Genomic DNA, 19,823 nt, shown 5'->3' with positions numbered 1-19,823 from the left:
GGGCAACTGGGGCATTGCCCCACCTAAAATTCTGTTCAATAACAATTTAACCATTTATAGACGCACAGCGCTCAATATATATCGAGATCACAGCGAAACCCGCGTTCTTCTTGTGTTTTCGCTTGCAAATGCCCATACATAGCGAAGTCTCCGCGAAAATCGAATTCTCTTCTGTGTTTTCGCTTTGTGAATGCCTAGCCGGGGCTTGCCCCGGTAGCGCTCATAACAAGCTTTCACTATCTATTCTCTCAAAGCTGCGCACAATTAAGAAACGTTGCTTTACTCTCTCCTATTCGTAAAATGGCCGAGCAACCGGGGCAAATATGCTTGCTCGCCCCTAAGGTGTGATGTAACAATCGTATCTATATCTGAACTCGGATACCGTGATATGCGTTGAGTCGACCGTTGCTGGTACAGGTCGATTTTGATGGTGTTTCACACCATGATAATTCTTGAAACTTGGTATGTCATGTCGTGATGGTGGTATTTAACACTGTCCTACGTTTCAGGGTTTCTACTCAAAGTTTAGGGTAGTAATTCCGTTTCCAAAGTCGAGTGTGTGCTGATCGGTCATGTATCGCAAACATATTTCACGCAAAGCCGGTATTGGTTTCCATTGATTTTAACGATGCTCCTTAGCTAGATCCGTCATGAACTTTTACATGGTATGTCTTGATTTTAGTATCGAACGCTGTGCCAAGTCTCAAGGTTGACACTCAATGATTAGGGCAGCAATTTCGTTATTAAGTTCGAGTATGGTAGAGATGTGCGCTGATCTGACACTTAGCCTACCTAACGCATTGCGGATTTCACGCAAAAGCCGGTGTATCTGTGTTCCATACTGAGATAGGTGATGAGATGATGATATCATGAAACAGTTTACTAACATCCTCGGTTTGCATTCAAATATTTAGTTTTATTTTATATTCTCCAATGTCAATTTCACCGTGGAATGGTGGCCTTCGGGCCATTTGCTCACAATTACAACCCCTGTCAAGCGCGATAGCTGTTTCGTTTTCGATGGCGGCTAACAGCTGATCGCTTGATCAGCCGATTCCTCAGTAAATATTACGCAAAATTCGGTGTTGATCTGTTCGTATTAATTTTGACAGTGTACCATACCGAAAACGGTCATGAGGCTATACTTCTCGATGATTTCATGTAACAGTGTACCAAGTTTTCGGCTTTCATCCACGTGTTTATTCGGTAATATATTTTCCGAAGGCGATTTTGCAGCAGACATATAGACACTATAGACCGTAAGCCGTATGTGTCGTGTGACAGTCTCCAGCCTCAAGGCCAGAATCTCCCAAGCTGTACCGGGACCGAATTTCCGAGGCTGCTATCCGTAGTTCTTCAGAATGATGTTTTGGATTCAATATGACATTTCCTTGTCCAATCTATGAGATAACAATTGCGTATGTGTCCGAACTCGTTGACCTTTCCAGTTAGGCATACGCAATCTCTCGATTTATAGTCATTTCCATTTCTGCAGATAAGTAGTCACGTCAAGTGCGAACATGAATCGTGTTGAATCTTTGCTCCGTACGCCGTTTAGCCAGCTGCCTTTAGAGCAAAAATTAGAGGTAAAGCGACTAGGTCCGTATCAGCCTAGAAATTGCCCATTGATCCAATCGTACGCCGGAGGAAAACGCACTCGTGCCTTTTCTTCAGCGCATTTCGATAAAAATAAATGGCTTACTTATGGCGAGGATAAAAACGCCTTGTTTTGCTTTTACTGTCTTTTATTCGACAGTGCCGGTACCGGAAGCAATGGCTCTTGTTGGAACAAAATTGGTTATCGCGATCTGAAGCATTTGTCAGAGCGTCTGAAAACGCACCAAAAATCCCAAGTGCACATGGCTAGTGCAGTTAAATATAAATTGTTTGGCAGAGTAAATGTAATGTCGCAGCTCAATGAAAGTTATCGCGTATCAGTCTGCAAGCACAATGAGCTTGTAGATAAGAATAGGCATGTTCTCTCTCGGGTGATTGATGCCATTAAATTTATTGGAGTTCATGAATTGCCCCTTCGAGGCCACGATGAGAAGGAATGCTCTCTCAATAGGGGGGTGTTTTTGGATCTAATTAAATACACGGCTTCCATTGATAGCATTTTGCGCGAATATCTCGACACCGCGACAGTAGCTAAGGGTACCTCAAAGACTATTCAAAATGATGTGCTTGATTCGATATATCACATCTATCTACAGCATTTGTTTACCGAGATTTTTGACGCTGAATTTCTATCTATTCAGTCTGACGAAACAACTGACATTACGTGTTTGTCACAACTAGTCGTGATTTTTCGGTTCACGAAGTTTGGTATGCCAGTCGAACGATTCCACAGCTTTGTGGCTGTTGACGATCGCACTGCTGTCGGAATTTCTTACGTATTAAAAAAAACATTACAGCCCTATTCAGTTGAGTCGAAACTTATTGCGCAAACCTACGACGGCGCAGCAGTCATGAGCGGATCGCGACATAGCGTACAAGTTTTAATGAAAGAAGTTTACCCGCATGCGCATTTTTTGCATTGCTACGCGCATCAGCTCAATCTTGTAGTGAAAAAAATGTGCTTAGGAATATCTTCTGTCAAGATATTCTTTGCAAATCTTTCAGGGTCCTCCTCCTTTTTCTCTGTTTCGCCAAAGCGATCTGATCTATTGCGCGACATATGCAAGCACCGGTTACCTAGATGCGTATCAACACGGTGGAACTTCCAATCCAGAGTTGTGCAACGAGTGTCAGAGAGTAGGGTGGAGCTTCTGGAATGCTTCTCAGTGATTGAGAGCTCTCCTGTCTGGGATGATACTTCCATACGTGAAGCGGCGGGGCTTAAACGACTCCTGGAAGACGAAGAATTTTTGTTCTTTTTGAAGCTTTTTTGTGACATCTTCATGCACGTCGATACACTGTACAGCACTTTTCAGTCGCGTATGGCCGATGGTACTACTGCGCAATTGTGTATTGCACATTTTTGTGAGGCAATTTCGCATATCCGGGCGAATGTACACTTCGCTGGTGACACAGCGCTTTTACGTCGTGGAATAAGTGTGCAAAACCTGCTTGTTGCGGCTTACGAATGTTGCGATATACTGATGTCCCAAATCCAACATCGTCTGAATAGTGACCAGTTGGTTACTTTCGCCCTGTTAAATCCGGGAAATTTCCCTGCCTACAAAATTCATTTTCCTTCTACTGCGCAGCGTGCCTCGTTATTACCCGATGATCGACATTGCTCGGTTGGAGAGCGAGTTGACTTGTTTGTATTCTAACACATCCTTTTCGGAAATTAAAACCACTAGTGAACTTTCAAAATTCCTAGTTGAAAATTCGCTTTCGATCAACTTTGCTACAGTAACTAGCTTTCTGAATATCATTTTGACCACCCCTATTTCATCCGCGGAATCCGAGCACAGTTTCAGCACATTGAAACGTATCAAGACCTTTCTCAGAAACAGGATGGGCCAGGATAGGCTTAATGCGTTGGCTGTTCTCTCGATTCACAACGACGTGGTTCTGGGAATTCCAGATTTCAATAAACTCGTTATTGAACATTTTGCTAACAAGAAATCACGTCGCGCACAATACTTATACAAGACATAAATTAATGCTGGTGGGCGGACGACTGTACACATCATGTTCTTTCCGAATAATTTCAATCAAGTGAGCCCAGGTAACTCAACCATGTCTATGGCTAAGGAAAAGTGAGTGGTTTTCATCCTTATTACTCGAGGCACACTGACAGTTAATTTACCGATATATTTTGTTATGGCTATGGAAAAAAAGTGAAAAATTCATCAAGATGAAATAATTTATTGATGAAATTGTTTAATGCGATATGTGCTCGCATTTCAATTTAACACAATGCTTTGATTCCTGCTTGAATGATGGCAGGCAGACTCGTAATTAATCTTCCATGGATAACAGCTGGCTTTTTATAATGCTTTACGTTTATGGGTGCCACCGCTTTGATTGCCTATCCCCTGGTCGTAACGCATCAGGATCGTGTACCAAACACTTTCGGACGAGGGCAAATCGATTTGACTCGCTTTCGGGACGAGAATCCATATACAAATCGGGTCGGAGGCGCTGCAGCACTTTACAGAATTGCTGAGCATGGAACGATTAAAACACCACAAGGTGTCATGCGAATGCTCTTTGTAGGTAGTTGGTCTGTGTATTTTTGGTATAGTCTTACTCGGCGCTTGCGTAATCTCTACCACGAAATCATAACGCATGCTACTAAGGATAACCTGATGATTGATTCGTGGCATGGGAACGATTCTTAGTTCGCGTACATTTTGTAAAATAATCATTTGAATAAAAAACAATGAATAAAACATTTGTTACCGCACTTCAAGTCACGCCACCGGCAAACCTCTCGCGGCACCTACGTTAAAAATCATTGTTTACGGGAAATTCATGTGGCCATCATGAACGTTGAAAAACGCTACTGTGACGTCATATTGATAACAAGTCGCTTGCGGCCCTTGCCCCACCACCCGATATTGTCACGAGCCGCCACTGATTTCCACGATGTTTGTGGAATGCCTGTGTGCAAGATCCCGTCAAATAGGGCCAATAAATATCCCTATCATTGATGCTGCGGCCCGCGGCGTCATCAAAACTGAGAAAATGGCCCGCGAGCACATTTGAGTTTGAGACCTCTGTATTGAACAGTGTTTTCAATAAAGGCCTTTAAAAAAAGTTTTTTTTTCAAGTTGTAAAATTATGCCATAAGGCAGAGGCGGGCAACGTACGGCCCGCGAAGGCATTTTGACCGGCCCGCAGAGAGTTTCTACCCTGAAATTGAAATTCTATTATGAAAGTATTGACATATTTTATGCGTCACAGAATGAATCCAAGTTGGCCGACCTGAGAAAGATAGACATGAAACTACTTGCTCTGTTCCGGTGCACAATGTACATACTATAGGTACAAGTATATGTATTTTCGACCATGAACATTAACGAGACAAGGCTGTGTTCCAATTTAACTGATTTTCACGTGCAGTCTTTAATTGGGTTTTCTACGTATGGCATGCAGCCAGACTTCAAAGAACTTGTCGACAACTCTGACCGACCTCAGATGTCTGATTGACTTCGATATCTAATGTTAATAAATTCATTAACTACTGTTTTTGGTCTCTATTCTTTAAACTTAAAGTGTACATTAAATACGATTTATTCCTTTTATATGTGGATAAATATTAATGTATATTGTGTAATCCGGTCCACCAAGTGCTTCAGTTTCCCATATTCGACCCGCCAACCTAAGAAGTTGCCCGCCCCTGCCATAAGGTGTAAATACTTTACAAAAAAACAATTTGTATGAGCCTACGGACAGTTACCATCCGATATAGCCGACGTATATCGATATAGGGTGGTTGGAACCCTCGAAATAGTCGGTTCAAGAGCAATAGTACGCATATGTTTCGTCAAAGGAGCTATCTGTACGCTATATTTTCAAAAGTCAATCCACTCTGACGTCACAATTGAATATTCGTGACGTCATGGCTTTGAAAAAAGACATAAAAAACATGTTTTAAATTAGGTCCTTGTTTTAAACATGTTTGTTTTATATTGATTTTTGTTTTAAATGCAACCCTAGTTGGGAAGATTTCTTGAGCAGAAGTGCTCTTACGTTGGAAGTCTATAATTCAATTCATTCATGTGTTCAAAGAGATCAACCTGTATAGAATCATTGGATACGTCCTGTGAATCTGCACTCTAAACAGGAAATATATATCGAGTTATATACCGACATAGCTGTTGGCCACGCGATAGTTGCGAGCCAGTCACGGGCCCAACTCCTTCGTTATAAAATGTATGATACCTATCCGTCGCGGGCTACTCTCTAAACATGTAGATTGTAGAGCATCACAAATGACAACGGCGCCACCCAAAAATATATTGGGAGGGCATGTACGCACAGACAGACAGTTGGTGGACACGCACGTTGCACTAGTATTTTCATCTCGCGGAATCTGGGGTTCTGTAAGATACAGCTGACACCAATGAAAAATAACACTCATTGAACTCTGATAAAAATGTTTATAACATTTGACGGTAAAAAATGCATAAAATATAAATGACTTATAAGTTGTAACGGCTTTGAATAGGCACGTATAGATTATGTACTTGTACAGTCATACTTTTGGCGCTCTAACATCAGCATGCAGTTTGACTAGGCTGCAATAATATAAAGCAAACTCCCATTCAAGCAGTACCAAGGAAGTTAATGGGGGAATAAAGTAATACTAAAATTCCTAACGGCGTGAATATGCATTGTGCTGTGCAGTCTGCACCGTGTAGATGTAATTTATTGATAATGTGGGTCTTGCAGAACTATTTGAGACCAGACTTGGACAACGATATATTTCTAGTTGTCAAATTCGACTGATTAGAGCGAAATGACGCTAAAAATTTTTGTGAATTATTTCTTCGGTCTATTTCTAATTCCAATCTCATTTGTGGAATGTTTCTAAGCTCTAGTTTTAATTCCAATCTAATTTCAGGTTTTCCTGAAATAACGGATGAGAACTGTATAGTGCGAAAAAAGCCAAACTTGCTATGCGTTAGAATAATGTGTACCATTCGTGAAAAATAATAGTTCATAAAATTGTGGTTTCAAACAAGGAACTCCGTATCTTTGTGGTACTCTGTGATATCATCGTCCTCGTCATCCTCGCCGCGCGACACGTGCGAGGTTATGGCGGACTGATAAGGCGTTGTGCCGCTGGTCCGAGATATAGATACTTTCATAGACCCTGCGTTGTCTGTCGTGTAGGATGCAGCTGTATTTTTGTCAGCGGCTTGAGGATCGTTTGGCAGTCTCCCGTAAGCTAACGTGGGTCGGTAGCGTTTGTAGTACCACACGATTGCGCCCATGAGAACTGCAGTCGCGAGTAAGCATAGCAAAACAACTGAAAGATAAATGAAGAGTTTCTTGGAGGTATACAGAACTTCAATATACAAATGAATAGTAATATTCATTGAAATGAACCTGAATATTCTTAGCTGATACTCGCCAGGTGTAGTCGTCAGCAACTAACAGAGAATTGCAATTGTACATCATTGTTGATTATATAGAATTATAGATCTGCGGTTTTAAACTTTGGCTTCTGCCCCCTCCCTATCCGGGGGGATTTCGATTTTGAAGGGGGCGGAGACACTCAGGGGCAATATGGGGGGGGGTGAAGAAAATAGTGTCGCAGTAGATGGTGTAGTTGTTGAATGTTGGGTGTTGACGCTTGCATAGTATAGGATATCATTCTGAGCTAGGTTCTGTTGTGATGTAGCACCTTTTGGGTGTGAATCCACGCTATTTTGGCTAAGGCTGTGCGTTGTGTGATAGGGGTTGCTTTTGTGGAGTACGATCAGGTTAAAGTTAAGAACTGGGTGCAGTATTCACTATATACAATTAGTCAAGTGGTCATCGGGCGCCATTCAAGCGTGAAATATTTCCCCAATAGTAAAGTCCCACCTCGAAAAGCCAGACGGGACTTCGACCAAGTTCCGTTGGTCTTAGTAGCCTACAGTACTTAAAATCGCCTGACCATGGCAATTTCTGAATGGGTCGCTAGTTTAAAAAAAAGTTAAAAACCACTGATATATATTATAGATTGTTCTGTCCGATTCTACACCAGTTGCTGACGATTACCCCTGACCATAGTGTGAGCCGAAAATATTCGGGTACATTTCAATATGAATATACTATTCAATTGAAAGATAAATATAATTTTAGAATCGGATTCATCAGGAAACGAGATGTTTGGATTGGCGTGTCCTGATTCAGGCCGTGTTTCTTATCTGTGCAGTTACAAAATGGCCTAAGTTTGGCTAAATCGCTATTCACTAATCACTATTTTTCATAATTTGAATGATAAGGATAATAATTCGGGTTGCATTAAAAACACATTGTTTAAAACATGTTAAAAACAAATGTCTTTACGAAAAGAAAAAAAAATTGCTAATCCCGCGTGATGTCACAATTAAATGTTAGTGACGTCATGACAAAAAATTACATGTTTCAAACAGGGGGCCATGTTTCAAACAGGTTTGTTTCAAATTGATTCTTGTTTTAAATGCAACCCTAATAATAATAGTTTGTTGAATTAGATCCCTCACAATTCATTTCTTAACAAATCTTGTCAAATTATCGTAGTCTTCTCGACAAGATTATCACTTTTCATGCATATGAAATCGGCGATATTAGTCTGAGGCAGACTCACCTGACACGACAGACGACGGATTCTTCTGGACAGTCACAGTTATGCTAACAGCTGCTTTCGATATTATGCCGCTGACCGAACCGGAGGCCGATGCATTACAATAGTATTTACCCGAGTCACCAGCGGATGCGGATTTTAGCACGAATGTCGCTTGTCCTGAAGAGTAAATTCCCGGTATTATGACCTGAAATGCCAACTCGCGAACGTCTCATTACATAAAATCGTAGATAGAGCAAGGCAAAATTACAACAACACAAATTGTGATTCAGGCATTAGAAACAAGAAATATGATGAGACTGCGCATAATCAAACCTTGCCGAAGCATGTATATTGCATTATGTGCGGAAATGAGCAATGAGCATACTTTAAAACACACCATATTAATTATGTAGATCAGTGATTCTTAAGCCTTTCTATCCCGGGAGGACAGTTACGCTAATCTGCAAGCCTTCGCGGAGCCCCAAATTGTCTGTGACTCATAAACACAAATATCTACCGCAATAAACATCTAATACAGGGGTCGGCAACCCCTGGCACGCGTGGCAATTGTGACACGCGCAATGGTTTTTCGTGGCTCGCCAAATTATCTGACGGACACGACATATTATACCCATGTTAGTTGCAAAAGTTGTAACATAAGTTTTCAAAATGGAAAAAGCTCGCAGACGAGCCACAATTATTTCGTAAAGTAACATAAAATAGAGTCTTTTTGTGGCAGGTTTTATTTATCTTGAAAATATCTTCGCGCTTCTCGCGATCCATTTCTTGGATATAATGTGGTAAACCCCCCAAAATATATATACGGCAACCTAGTATCGTATGAATCCGTTTGGATGTAGGAGTGGGCACATTTGTTCTCATCAGGCCATATCATCGTAAGAACTTTGAAGAGCATGTCACTTATTGGCTGGTATCCAACACAGTGCACTTGACAACGACCAGAGCAACCACCACAGAAAATCAATCATTACGCGTCTAAAATTAAATGACGCAAATATTACGTGCATTAGGCCATAGGTCTAGTGCGGGAGCGACAAAAATGTTTACCCTTCGCGACTAATACTGTAAGAATCACTGGCATAACCAATGCCGTTTCCAGTTGCAGATAAGCGGGTTGGTGGAATTCCTTGCTTCGAACACTTAATATGACAAAATTAAAAATGTTTGGCACGCCAGTTGGTAATAATTTCATATTTTTTGAGATTTTGGCACGCTGCATACGAAAGGTTGCCGACCCCTGATCTGATACATTACAATAAATTCCTCGTGTACAAAATTAACTGTGCATCAACAGAGTGATGAATGAACAAGACCATTCAAATATTATTTTCACAACAATCGAAAACATTGTAATTAATATTTGTTTATTTATACTAGTCCGTCCTCAAGATTACCGGACCACGACCTGACCTATCGATCTCGCTTTTCGTGACATGCCACCTCATTTTTGTCGCTTGCTTTTTTGTGTTAACTTCTTTTACTTTTTCATTCATTGTGCATGCCTCCTCTTTATATCGCCTAGGCCAGGGGCGGGCAACTTATCAAGTCGGCTGGCCGGATGTAGAAAAATTTAGTACTTGAGGGGCCGGATTGCGGAATCGATGCATTATTCGCCCATTTATCCACTTATACAAGGAATAAATCGTATTTAATGAATGTTTTTGGCGAAAGCAATGTCACTTCAAAGCCATTTCTCGCCTATAATAACGAAGACAATGTGGATTTGAGAACAGCATTGTAATTCAGGCGCCGCCATGTATGCTTCTCTCTGATCAATTAACGCACGATGCAATCCCTAGTTAAGATTTCAAGGCGTTCTATAAGCCCTGTACCCCAAGTTTACCAAGATATCAATTCATTAGGTTTGAGTACATGATGAATGCCGAACTTAAGCATAAGCTTTATACTCTCGCACGCTGCGCACACACGTATATAATAACATACCGCAGTCACTAAAATTTGACGTTTGAGCAAGTAGCGGGGAATCTCGGCAGACTGGAGTCGCGGGCCATATTATCATGTAAGACGGGAAACTGTCCACGGGCCGTATGTTGTCCGCCCCTGGCCTAGGCCAAGGTGCATGTCTGATTTCAATGATTACTCCAAGTCGTTTCTACACCGTCCCAAGTTAACAAAAGACGGTAGGAAATCAATCAAACAATGTATGGTAACAGAACAGTGCTAACATGACCAGGAGACAATCAATTGGTATCTGGTTTAGATAGATGTGAATGATGTGATAGATAGAAAAAATTGTATTACCAGCGTCAGAGATGAGAATATTTCCAGACGGATCAATCACAGTAACGGTGGGTTTCGGAAATCCGTCTGCCGCACAAGGTATCTTCAATTCATGTCCTTCTACCACACTGTAAGCTTTCGTTCTTGTCGTTAGGTTGAGAGCGCTACATTTCAGTTGGCTCGGTGAGTCGATCGACGATAGCAACTTGCCACGTAATTGTTCCGGCTCGTGGCATTTCGGTATTGATACTCTTTCACGACTGAAAAATATACATTGATTCCTGATTGGATGTATGTATAACGTAGGGTAATTTGAATTATCTCGTTAAGAAGGCCTTGTTTAGTATTTCTCCCGTCGGATAGTTGGATTTCGTACCGACGTGTTTGAATTTAAATTGGAACTCCTCCGGTGGAATCAGCAGATTGTCTGTGTTCTTTCTTGAACTGTGGTCATCAATCACGTGTGCTGTCCTTGATCCATACCACAGTGAATCTTTAGGGCAGGGGTTCTCAACCTGGGGGGCGCGGGAGGCTCTCAGGGGGGGCGCGAGAAATTGACGAAGTCATTATAGGGGGGGCGCGAGAAATTGACAAAGTCAGTATAAATTGTACGTGTCTGAACATGTGTTTCACATTCAATATGAGAAGACGATTAATGAAGATGAAATTTATTCCATATTCAAGAAAGCTTGCAAAATACAAACTCTAGCAACCGCGCTCAACGGAGTATATTCTGATTTCAACTTCATTTAAGCAAATTTTTGATATTCTTTGGAGATATACAGAGCAATTCCCACGTGTCAGCCATTCATTGCTTCATAGTTTTGACAGTAGCCTAAAGCTTGTCGCGCTGGGCAGCTATTGTTAGTAGCTTGCAAACTGCACTGCCTAAGACAGACTTAGATGCAACATAGGTTGCACGGTTTCGCCCTCAATTAGGCTATAAATCAACACAATTTAATCAATTTCCAAAACTGATCAAATTTAGCCTGGCAGGACAGAACGACGCCTTGCTCTCTGTACTCACTACCAGCATCAGGATTAGTCTCAGGGTGACCTACCTTGAAATTAATTAATGGATGTCTTGTTCAATGTTGTTTTGTTATTTTCAAACAAGTTTGGAGAAATTTGTCAGCAATGTAAAAGACTCAACAACTGGAATGCAGATTCAAAATTGACGTAAGATATACCTTATGTATACTATTAGATCAGGGGTGGGCAGCCTGCTGCCGTAGAAGGGAATTTGAGCGGCCGTCGACGCCTAATTCAATTAGTATGTGTTGGCGGCCGTAGACATGCAAATTGCAATTACGAATTCACTCCAGCATTTTCGAGAGATTTTAATTAATCTTGAAATTTTCTTGGCCCTCCGCGCAATTCAACAAGACTTCATGTTTCGATTTTAATGCAGTAGCGCCTTTCTTAATCTGAGCCGGAATGGGAATTGGCAAGAAATAACAATTCGTTCGCGGCCCTGAAAAATTTTCGCGCTCCGCGCGACAATATGCACCTCCCGGCAATCGTTCATAACATTGCCACTCGCGATTTCGGTGCGTACAATAGGCCATTGTGAAAAGTAGAATAGTCCGGAGTTCACCGGGAATGGATATGGACAGTTTACCATAGGAATTTTTCGTCCAGATCGTTCATTGCGGCTATGCCCTGGAATGCGGCCTTATGCTACATAAGCAATCGAAATGCGGCCATGATTATTAAAAACGTTGCCCACCTCTGTATTAGATGATGTGCTCTTTTTGACATGACGATAAATGCAAGGGGTTTCAGGGGGGCGCGATTTTTTTGACCATCTCCAAGGGGGGCGCGTGTCAAAAAAGGTTGAGAACCACTGCTTTAGGGAATAGCATCACAGCCAGACTTTAGACAACTAGAAAAATTTCGGTTTTTCCAGATTAGACTAGAATTAGAATTATAGCTACCCATTTTGTCCAAATTGGACGGGAATTAGTTATTGAATCCGCGAAATCTTGGACATTGAATCGAGTTCAGTTCATATCAAACCATCGTTCATTCTCATGAGCACAAGAATAGCAAATGTCGATTCGAAATTCGATTCGAATTAGAGTAAATAATCATTTGTCAAATGAGATTAGTACTAGATTAGCCTACCGGCATTTCGCTCTAATTAGACAGCTAGAACTATCTGGCCGTCTAAGTCTGCTCACTGCCTCATATTTGTAAACGCCTCGTCTCAATTATCCACATCACGACAGTCGTAGGCTCTTCCATGGATCCCCCTGTAACCTGGTTGGTTCGTTCTCGACGAAGGCCTGACATTTGCTATTTTGGACATAAACTTTGTATTACGATGAAGTAAAAGTACCACTTCGTAAATTTCTGCTCGAGTACAGGTAGAAGTTGTCTGAAAGATGCTCGATTACATTTCTCGATTAACTTACTTTTGCTGCACTACCAAGACAGGAATCGCATCCCATACACAAGAGTCAAGAGTTTCTACTAAGAAAAAGCAACGCAAATTTCTACTTAATTACTAGCAGAAGCACCAGTTGCCGAGACTTTTCAAAGCTACTTCACGCGAAAGTAGAAAATTAGAGTTCTGGAACGTATCCGATTAGATTCGGTCGGTTGGTCGCGTGCTTTTAACGGTTAGTTGATTATGACTATACTATCGAGATTGCAGGATTCCTCTTAGCGACTACTAATAACCATGACTGATTTTTGTTTACCTGTTCTAGGGTGGAAATACACACAGGATATGGACGTTTATCGACTGCAAGAAACAAGTTCAAATGTTAACAGCAGAGTATAAAATTTGGTATCTCCCACTAGAGACGGATTTTTAAAATAGACGGTAATTATAGTGCTTTTTGGATATTTGATATGAATCAAATTTCACGGAGCTTGGTTTCAGCGGCGTTTCAATCGTTTCATTTTATCAGAGGATGACAGCGAAAGCAAATTGTAAACCTGTGTTACCGTACCACTCTGTGGCTTGGAAAATGGATGATCGAGGTTGTATAGTACATAGGCCTATATGATTGATTGAGAAACCAAAACCTGCTGCATCCCATAAATCAGGATATACGCTTTCCAGATGGAAATCTTACAGGTCAAACAGATCTTGAATGATTGACTGAATAGCCTACAGATTTCGAGGGTGTTGTGGTTTCACTATAGTGACTAAAGTTTGAATCGCTATCCGAAGTCACACTCACCTGCTTGCGTGGATAAACCAGTTCTTTGTGATTGCCCAGTCGTAGAACTCCTTCATCCGACAATCGCAGGACCAAGGGTTGTCGTCCATGTATAACTCATAGTTAGTCGACGTCGTGTGGTCAAAATGAAGCAGCCAGTTGCTGAAAATAAACTCATTATATTGTGACGGTTGACGACGGGTTCTCTATAACGCCAAGCAGTTATTCTCCAATAAATACGGGGCACATATAATTAGATTCAAAGACTTTGGTCAATGATGAGTGGATTTTTTTTTCGATGTATCGAAATCGAAGAAAGATAGAAATTTGGACGCTGGGACCTAATTTTTGAATGTGTGTAAACGGCAGGTATATGTAGAATTATTAGTACTAGTAGTTCTAGTCATCCCTGTTTAAGGACCCAATGCTCCAAGCCTAGACTTTTGAGACGCGTCCGTCACCCTCCCCTTTTATTATCAAAGCAAAGACCATTAAAACAGAAACTGCGTATGGTTTAAGGATATGTTGGGTCAGATAAGTACTGTACTTTGAGAACCCCAGACATCAAATCTGTAACAACGATCGACGTTGCCCGTGAGCCATAGACTGGATTTGTGGAAGTATGGGTCACAGTATACTTAAATACATATCTTCAAATGCTTTTCTAATGAATGCAATAATAATTTGAAGAGCTTATGGGGGTACAGAACTTCAATATGCAATTTAAAAGTATATTCATATTGAAATATACCCGAATATTTTCGGCTGACACTCGTCAGGGGTAATCGTCAGGAGCTACTAGAGAATTGTAGAGACCATTGTATATCAACAAACTGATCACCAAATATGACGTTCTGGAATCTAACCTTTCTGGCGTTTCCAATCGGTTGTTTTCGAGGTATAACTCCGACAGACTAACAGATGAGATAAATGCATCACTTCCGATACTAGTTAGTTGGTTGTCATGGAGTCGAACTCTTTTGAGGTTAGTCAGTCCGTGAAAATGAGCGCTTTCTAGGACTTGCAGCTGATTGTTTTGGAGGTAAACGTCCTCCAGTAACGCGAGTGGCTGGAACAGTTCTGTCGGAATGCTCTTCAGACGATTGTGCGATAGGTATATCGTATGAAGCATTGCGTTATGGTGAAATGCATCCTCCGATATTATTGAAATCTGAAATTTTTGAAAGCAATGGATTCTTAAAATGTTCCGTCTCTTGTTGGAAATTCGATATTAAAAAAGAGTGATTCACAAAGTTTATCTCTCATAGAATATTTTACTCCGAACTTTCACTTGTCAGAAGCCTAAAATTCAATGCGAGAATCTATTTTTGAATTTCCTCATACCCTCGCAAGTCGCATATCATAATCATTGTAGCCTAATAAGTTATATAATTGACTCGACTCAATAGAATTTCGTGGATATGGGGGACGTTCGCTTAGTAAAACCTACAACATCCCTCAATATCTTGTTAATGACGATCTTCGTACAACTATAGAGACTGTAGGACTATAGCTATAGTACAACTATGCTGAATGTTGACGTCATAAGGTTCAGTCGAAAGCGTTCTTTTCTGACCGAACACAGAATATTCTAGCTAGGCAGTGAAGAATGCGGTTGCAAAGGTATTTGAATTATCAACAATCATGTGAGAGTTATGGTACCAGTCGGTGTCAGCAGTTAGTTGAAGTGCCATCACTCGCATCAGTATAGTTATGTCAGTTACCACGTGATAGGCAGCATAGGCACACGGTCTTTTGAAAATCTATCGAAATTCAAGTCAAAGAAGCTTACGATCACTGTACCTGATTCTTTCGCAGACTTATCCAATTGATATGCATAAAGTTTCTGAAGTGGTCGTCCTTGATTTCCGTCAAATTATTATCACTAATGCTGATGTCCCTAATCGATAGAGTGTCATCCACTATTATCTCCGGAATTGTTATATATCCTTTCAAGTCGCACGAGATTTTGATTGAGTCGCAGGTGCAATTGGCGATGTTAGAAGGACATTTCACAGATGACGTTTGCGAAGCAGTTAAAAGGAAGCTAAGCATCAGAACCACTCCCGTGTAGCTGCGAGGTGCCATTGTTTGCCTATATATCGCCTACAAATGAATATAATATTTGAAGATGTAGATGTAACAAACCGTTTTATAATAGTTTTCAATAATATTTAGGTTGAGAAGGAAGATTTGTAACAAGTCAGCAATACATAGATACATCACGAATCAATTTATGTATCATATAGGCCTGCATCTGATTGCTGAATACTCTCCATACAGTTTCGGTGTGAAGGTAAAGGATAACTAGTCACTACTAGGGCTGGGCAAAATCGAGTACCTGAGTGATTCGATTCTGAATCACGTAATATGCTTCGAGTCGAGTCGAGTAATCGAGTACCACCCATTATTACGTCATAACAGAATGTAATACGCCAAAGTTCAAATACTTACAGTTTATGCACTAGAAAGAATATACTGCCTGTTAACCGTCACATAGATGATACTTTGATATTTTTTCGACCATACCGATTTCATTCCACTTTGTGACAATGTTGTGGAATAATCATGACTTCGGAATTGTGCTACGTCCTGTAATCTTCGTAGCTTGTACTATATCTTTGGTATGCTACGACACCGCCTATCAAGGTTTCAAGGCTTCAACAGTGAAAATTAGTATCGAAACGACGATTCTCATTGATAAATTAACTTTCAGTGGCAAGAAGCGTACAATTTCAGTACTCGAAAAAATCGTATTTTACTACTCGACTCGAATCATTAAAATTAATACTCGATTCAGATTCGAGTGCTCGAATCAATGTGCCCAGCCCTAGTCACTACTAATATAGACTACATGCTAAATTTCTATTAATCAGTAATATAGGTTGACTGTTAATTAGGTCAATCAGTAAAGCAGAATACTGAATACTAGTTCAACATAGCTGTGCAAATAAGCGGTTTGAATGCCTCCAAATCATATCATCTATTGCTTGTAACAACCAATCTGATTCCATCTTGCGAAATGTCAAATTATGCAAGCTCACCAAATGCAAGCACCTGCCCCCGGCATCTCAAATGATTGTGTCCCATGTACGAAAACTCATTTTGAACTGCAATATCAAATATGTACACTGTAGTGTAAAGTGTTTTAACACAGCTTGCTGCTTATTGCTCAACTGAAACCTGCACAAAGATTTTCGAATGAGTCTGTATAGTATGTACTGTACACTGTCGCCCCTGTCGGTCAACTGTTCATATTTACTGACCAACAGCAAACTCAAACATTGGAATATCCGCGGTCGTGGTACTTCATGGCATCTTGACCAATATATGCCAGAGGCGACGAAAACATATCTCACAGCTGATAAAGTGCAAAGTCCGATGTGCACAAACAAAAGTTACTGCTTTCCTAATTTCAAAGGCCTGCCCCGAGCGCATTATTCACTGTACAAAAATTCGCATGGCTAACCTTCTTTCATGCAAACTACTATATAAGATCATCTGATAAATCTAATTCTATGCTGTTAGATTCAACAACACTACCGTAATAAACTTATATAAATCTCAATATTGCATCACTAGGCTTGGTAAGACGACCAAATCCAATATACTTATGAACAGATTTACGAGGTTGCATCCAATTCATGTTGTTTTCGCTTTTGCAATACGAAACTTCATATTCCCGATTCTGATATTCTCCGCACACTCTCACATATATATCTGTTGTAGCCAGTGTACGATCACCATAAAATACAACTGATATATGAGACGGTGGCGTTTTAACCATAAAGAAGATATACCAAGTTCGCTCTATAGTGGCCTAGAAAAGTGGATATGAAAAATTCAATTCCACCCTGGAACTAGATTAGCCATTTCCATAGCAGATCAAAACTCCAAAGTAAAACAGACCCACGTCATTTCAATAACAGTTGAATGACTTCAAAATGAATTGTAGTAAAGATGTCAATACAAGGACATATGGTTCGCTATCTGTGCGCACTGGTGCGATAATCCCGACAGTTCCATTCACCTGAACGCTTAAAGCTATCAGCAAGCCATCATGCTATGCTCGACTGAAGTGGAAGGTAGGCCTATACTGAAGCTGCTATAGACAAGTTTACCCAACGGAACCGTTGAAGTATAGAGACTAAATGAAATCAAGCAAGAAAGATCTCTATAGAAGCATTACATATGCTATACAAGTTGAATTATACTTCGTCAATAAAGAATTCAGTGCAGTTGCAATCAACAAAAATTCAATCAATGTTTCGCATGTTAGTACTACACTACACCAAGAGTGAATATTTTAGTTATAGTACACAGTACACACGTTGTATTAGCCTACAATTGTGTACGCGGGAGAAAATCTATGTCAATGTCCCCGATACCGAACTATCTGGTCTGGTATCTGGTCCCTGTATTCTTTGGCTGTTTGTAATCTATATAGGCCGATGCATTACTACCTTTTTTCGAATTTCACAAGTTTATTTTAGGCTTGTCCCGCTAAGATAAATCTTGAGTAAAGTGTCCAGTGTCCACGACATTGCGTTGTTGAGGAGTTGGTCTAGGCTACTCTACGCACATGTCAATTGATAAGACAAGACTGCGTCTTGTAGACACTTATCCGCATTGTCATATGATCGCTTTACGACGCCGTTCACGTATCAACTGTTGTTGTCTTACAGATATGCCTTGTCAAAACTATTTTTGCTGAACGAATGCAACACAGTGGCTATACCAGAGGCCTGTGGACTGGACACTGAGGTACAGCTTGAAGAAATAAGTACGTACCCGAATGATTTCGTAATTAGTAAAATGAAGGCGACTGATTCTACATAATACAGACAGATCGTGGTCAAAATGAAATAAACGTGATCCCTATTATACGTCTTCTGCTGTCGTAACTTTTATAGTACACCTAATGATCTTACGTCTTGACTTTTGATCTGTCACCTATTTCAACTACAGGTTATAAAAATCATGTTACGTGTACCTGTACAATTCCGCGATGATTTTCCTGTAAGCTATACCTTTAGACTTAGAGTGTGGGTAGACGATCTAACCGTCTAACACCCCCGCGACCCCCATAGTTGATTTGATCGTAGATCGTACCAATCTTGTCTTGTTGACAAATGCCCGAGTATACTAACTGAACTGCGATAGTGATAAACAGAGGCTCGCCGTATTCGCCGCCTAAACTCTCTTTGTCTTGTAATTTTGACAGTGAGCGCCACCAAAATATTCTACATCGGTGACGAAATTTACCTGAGTGTGAAACACGCTTCAGTGCCTTTATGGAATATATGTCTAACATGAGCTATACGCGAAATACGGTTACTCAGCTGACAAAATTCGCCATGACAAGTCGCAGACTGCCGAGCATACTTTTGCTTTGCGCAAGTGATGTGCTGGCTCATTGGGTAGGATTACATTACTTATTGTAAATATAATGTAGATTAGGGCTCTTCAAAAATGACTTTTTTTCTCAAATCGTACTGGCTACTTGATAAAATTGTTAAGTTACCTAATTTAAGCCTACTCACAAAATTTTGTTCAATTCCAGCCAGTAACCGCTTTGCTACAGAAGTAAGTTTCTATTTATTATATAAAAATAAATAATAAATTTGAAAATTTTCTGTTCATCCCATGAAAGTGTTAGGCTGTCTATAAAAACGATGCTCACCAAATTTGGTTCAATTCCAACCAGTGGAAGCGGAGTTATTGCCGTTGAAAAATTTGGATTTGAATAAAATAGTATTTACGGTGAGCACAACTATAATAAATCAACAAAGAACCCCAGAACCACGACATCAGGAAACCTATAGCATCGAACCGTGCAACCTGCCGGTATTAGCCAACCGTGCCACCTCAACAATCTGGTAGCTTCAGTCAGTATATTGTATGTAGCCTACTTTTAATGTAGCGGCTTGTCGCGTTATCACACGGTACACAAAATATAACCATGCTGAGTTTGCTTATGAATTTTGTGATTTTGTCTTTACCATGGTGCATTGGCAACTAGAAGTCCCGACTTTGGCTTCTTAAACCTTCTTAAACCAGCAGTGATGTGTGCTCCTCATATTTTTAGGTTGGCATGAATATTACGATGTGTAGACAACGATTTGTACGTAAATATGTATTCCATTAGCAAAGTGAGTTTAGATATACCG

The 19,823-nt window shown here is 40.5% G+C and overlaps 1 protein-coding gene across 1 annotated transcript; it reads right to left on the bottom strand.

Annotated features, from left to right (window-relative positions):
- Positions 1-6,039: 6,039 nt before the first annotated feature.
- Positions 6,040-15,869, bottom strand: LOC145457200 (uncharacterized). The gene is made up of 6 exons (XM_080335382.1): positions 15,457-15,869; positions 14,520-14,824; positions 13,675-13,815; positions 10,502-10,740; positions 8,240-8,395; positions 6,040-6,931 (listed from the first exon to the last, which is right to left on the bottom strand). The coding sequence occupies exons 1-6, from the start codon at positions 15,739-15,741 to the stop codon at positions 6,636-6,638; spliced, it is 1,422 nt and encodes a 473-aa protein (XP_080191508.1). The 5' UTR covers positions 15,742-15,869; the 3' UTR covers positions 6,040-6,635.
- Positions 15,870-19,823: the final 3,954 nt, after the last annotated feature.

The sequence above is a fragment of the Botryllus schlosseri genome, chromosome 15 (assembly GCF_051294905.1).
Source record: "Botryllus schlosseri isolate E-star chromosome 15, Bs_hap1, whole genome shotgun sequence".
Classification (NCBI taxonomy): Eukaryota; Metazoa; Chordata; class Ascidiacea; order Stolidobranchia; family Styelidae; genus Botryllus; species Botryllus schlosseri.
Note: the sequence above shows the minus strand (reverse complement) of the source record. Positions and strands in the feature narration are given on the sequence as shown.

Bases quoted from the DNA above. Each gene is read 5' to 3' on its own strand.
- LOC145457200 (XM_080335382.1), bottom strand. From the start codon at position 15,741: ATGGCACCTCGCAGCTACACGGGAGTGGTTCTGATGCTTAGCTTCCTT. The intron at 8,396-10,501 runs GTAATACAATTT...TTTACTCTTCAG, and splicing joins TATTCTCATCTCTGACGCTG to GACAAGCGACATTCGTGCTA. The intron at 6,932-8,239 runs GTGAGTCTGCCT...TTTATCTTTCAG, and splicing joins TCCGTCGTCTGTCGTGTCAG to TTGTTTTGCTATGCTTACTC.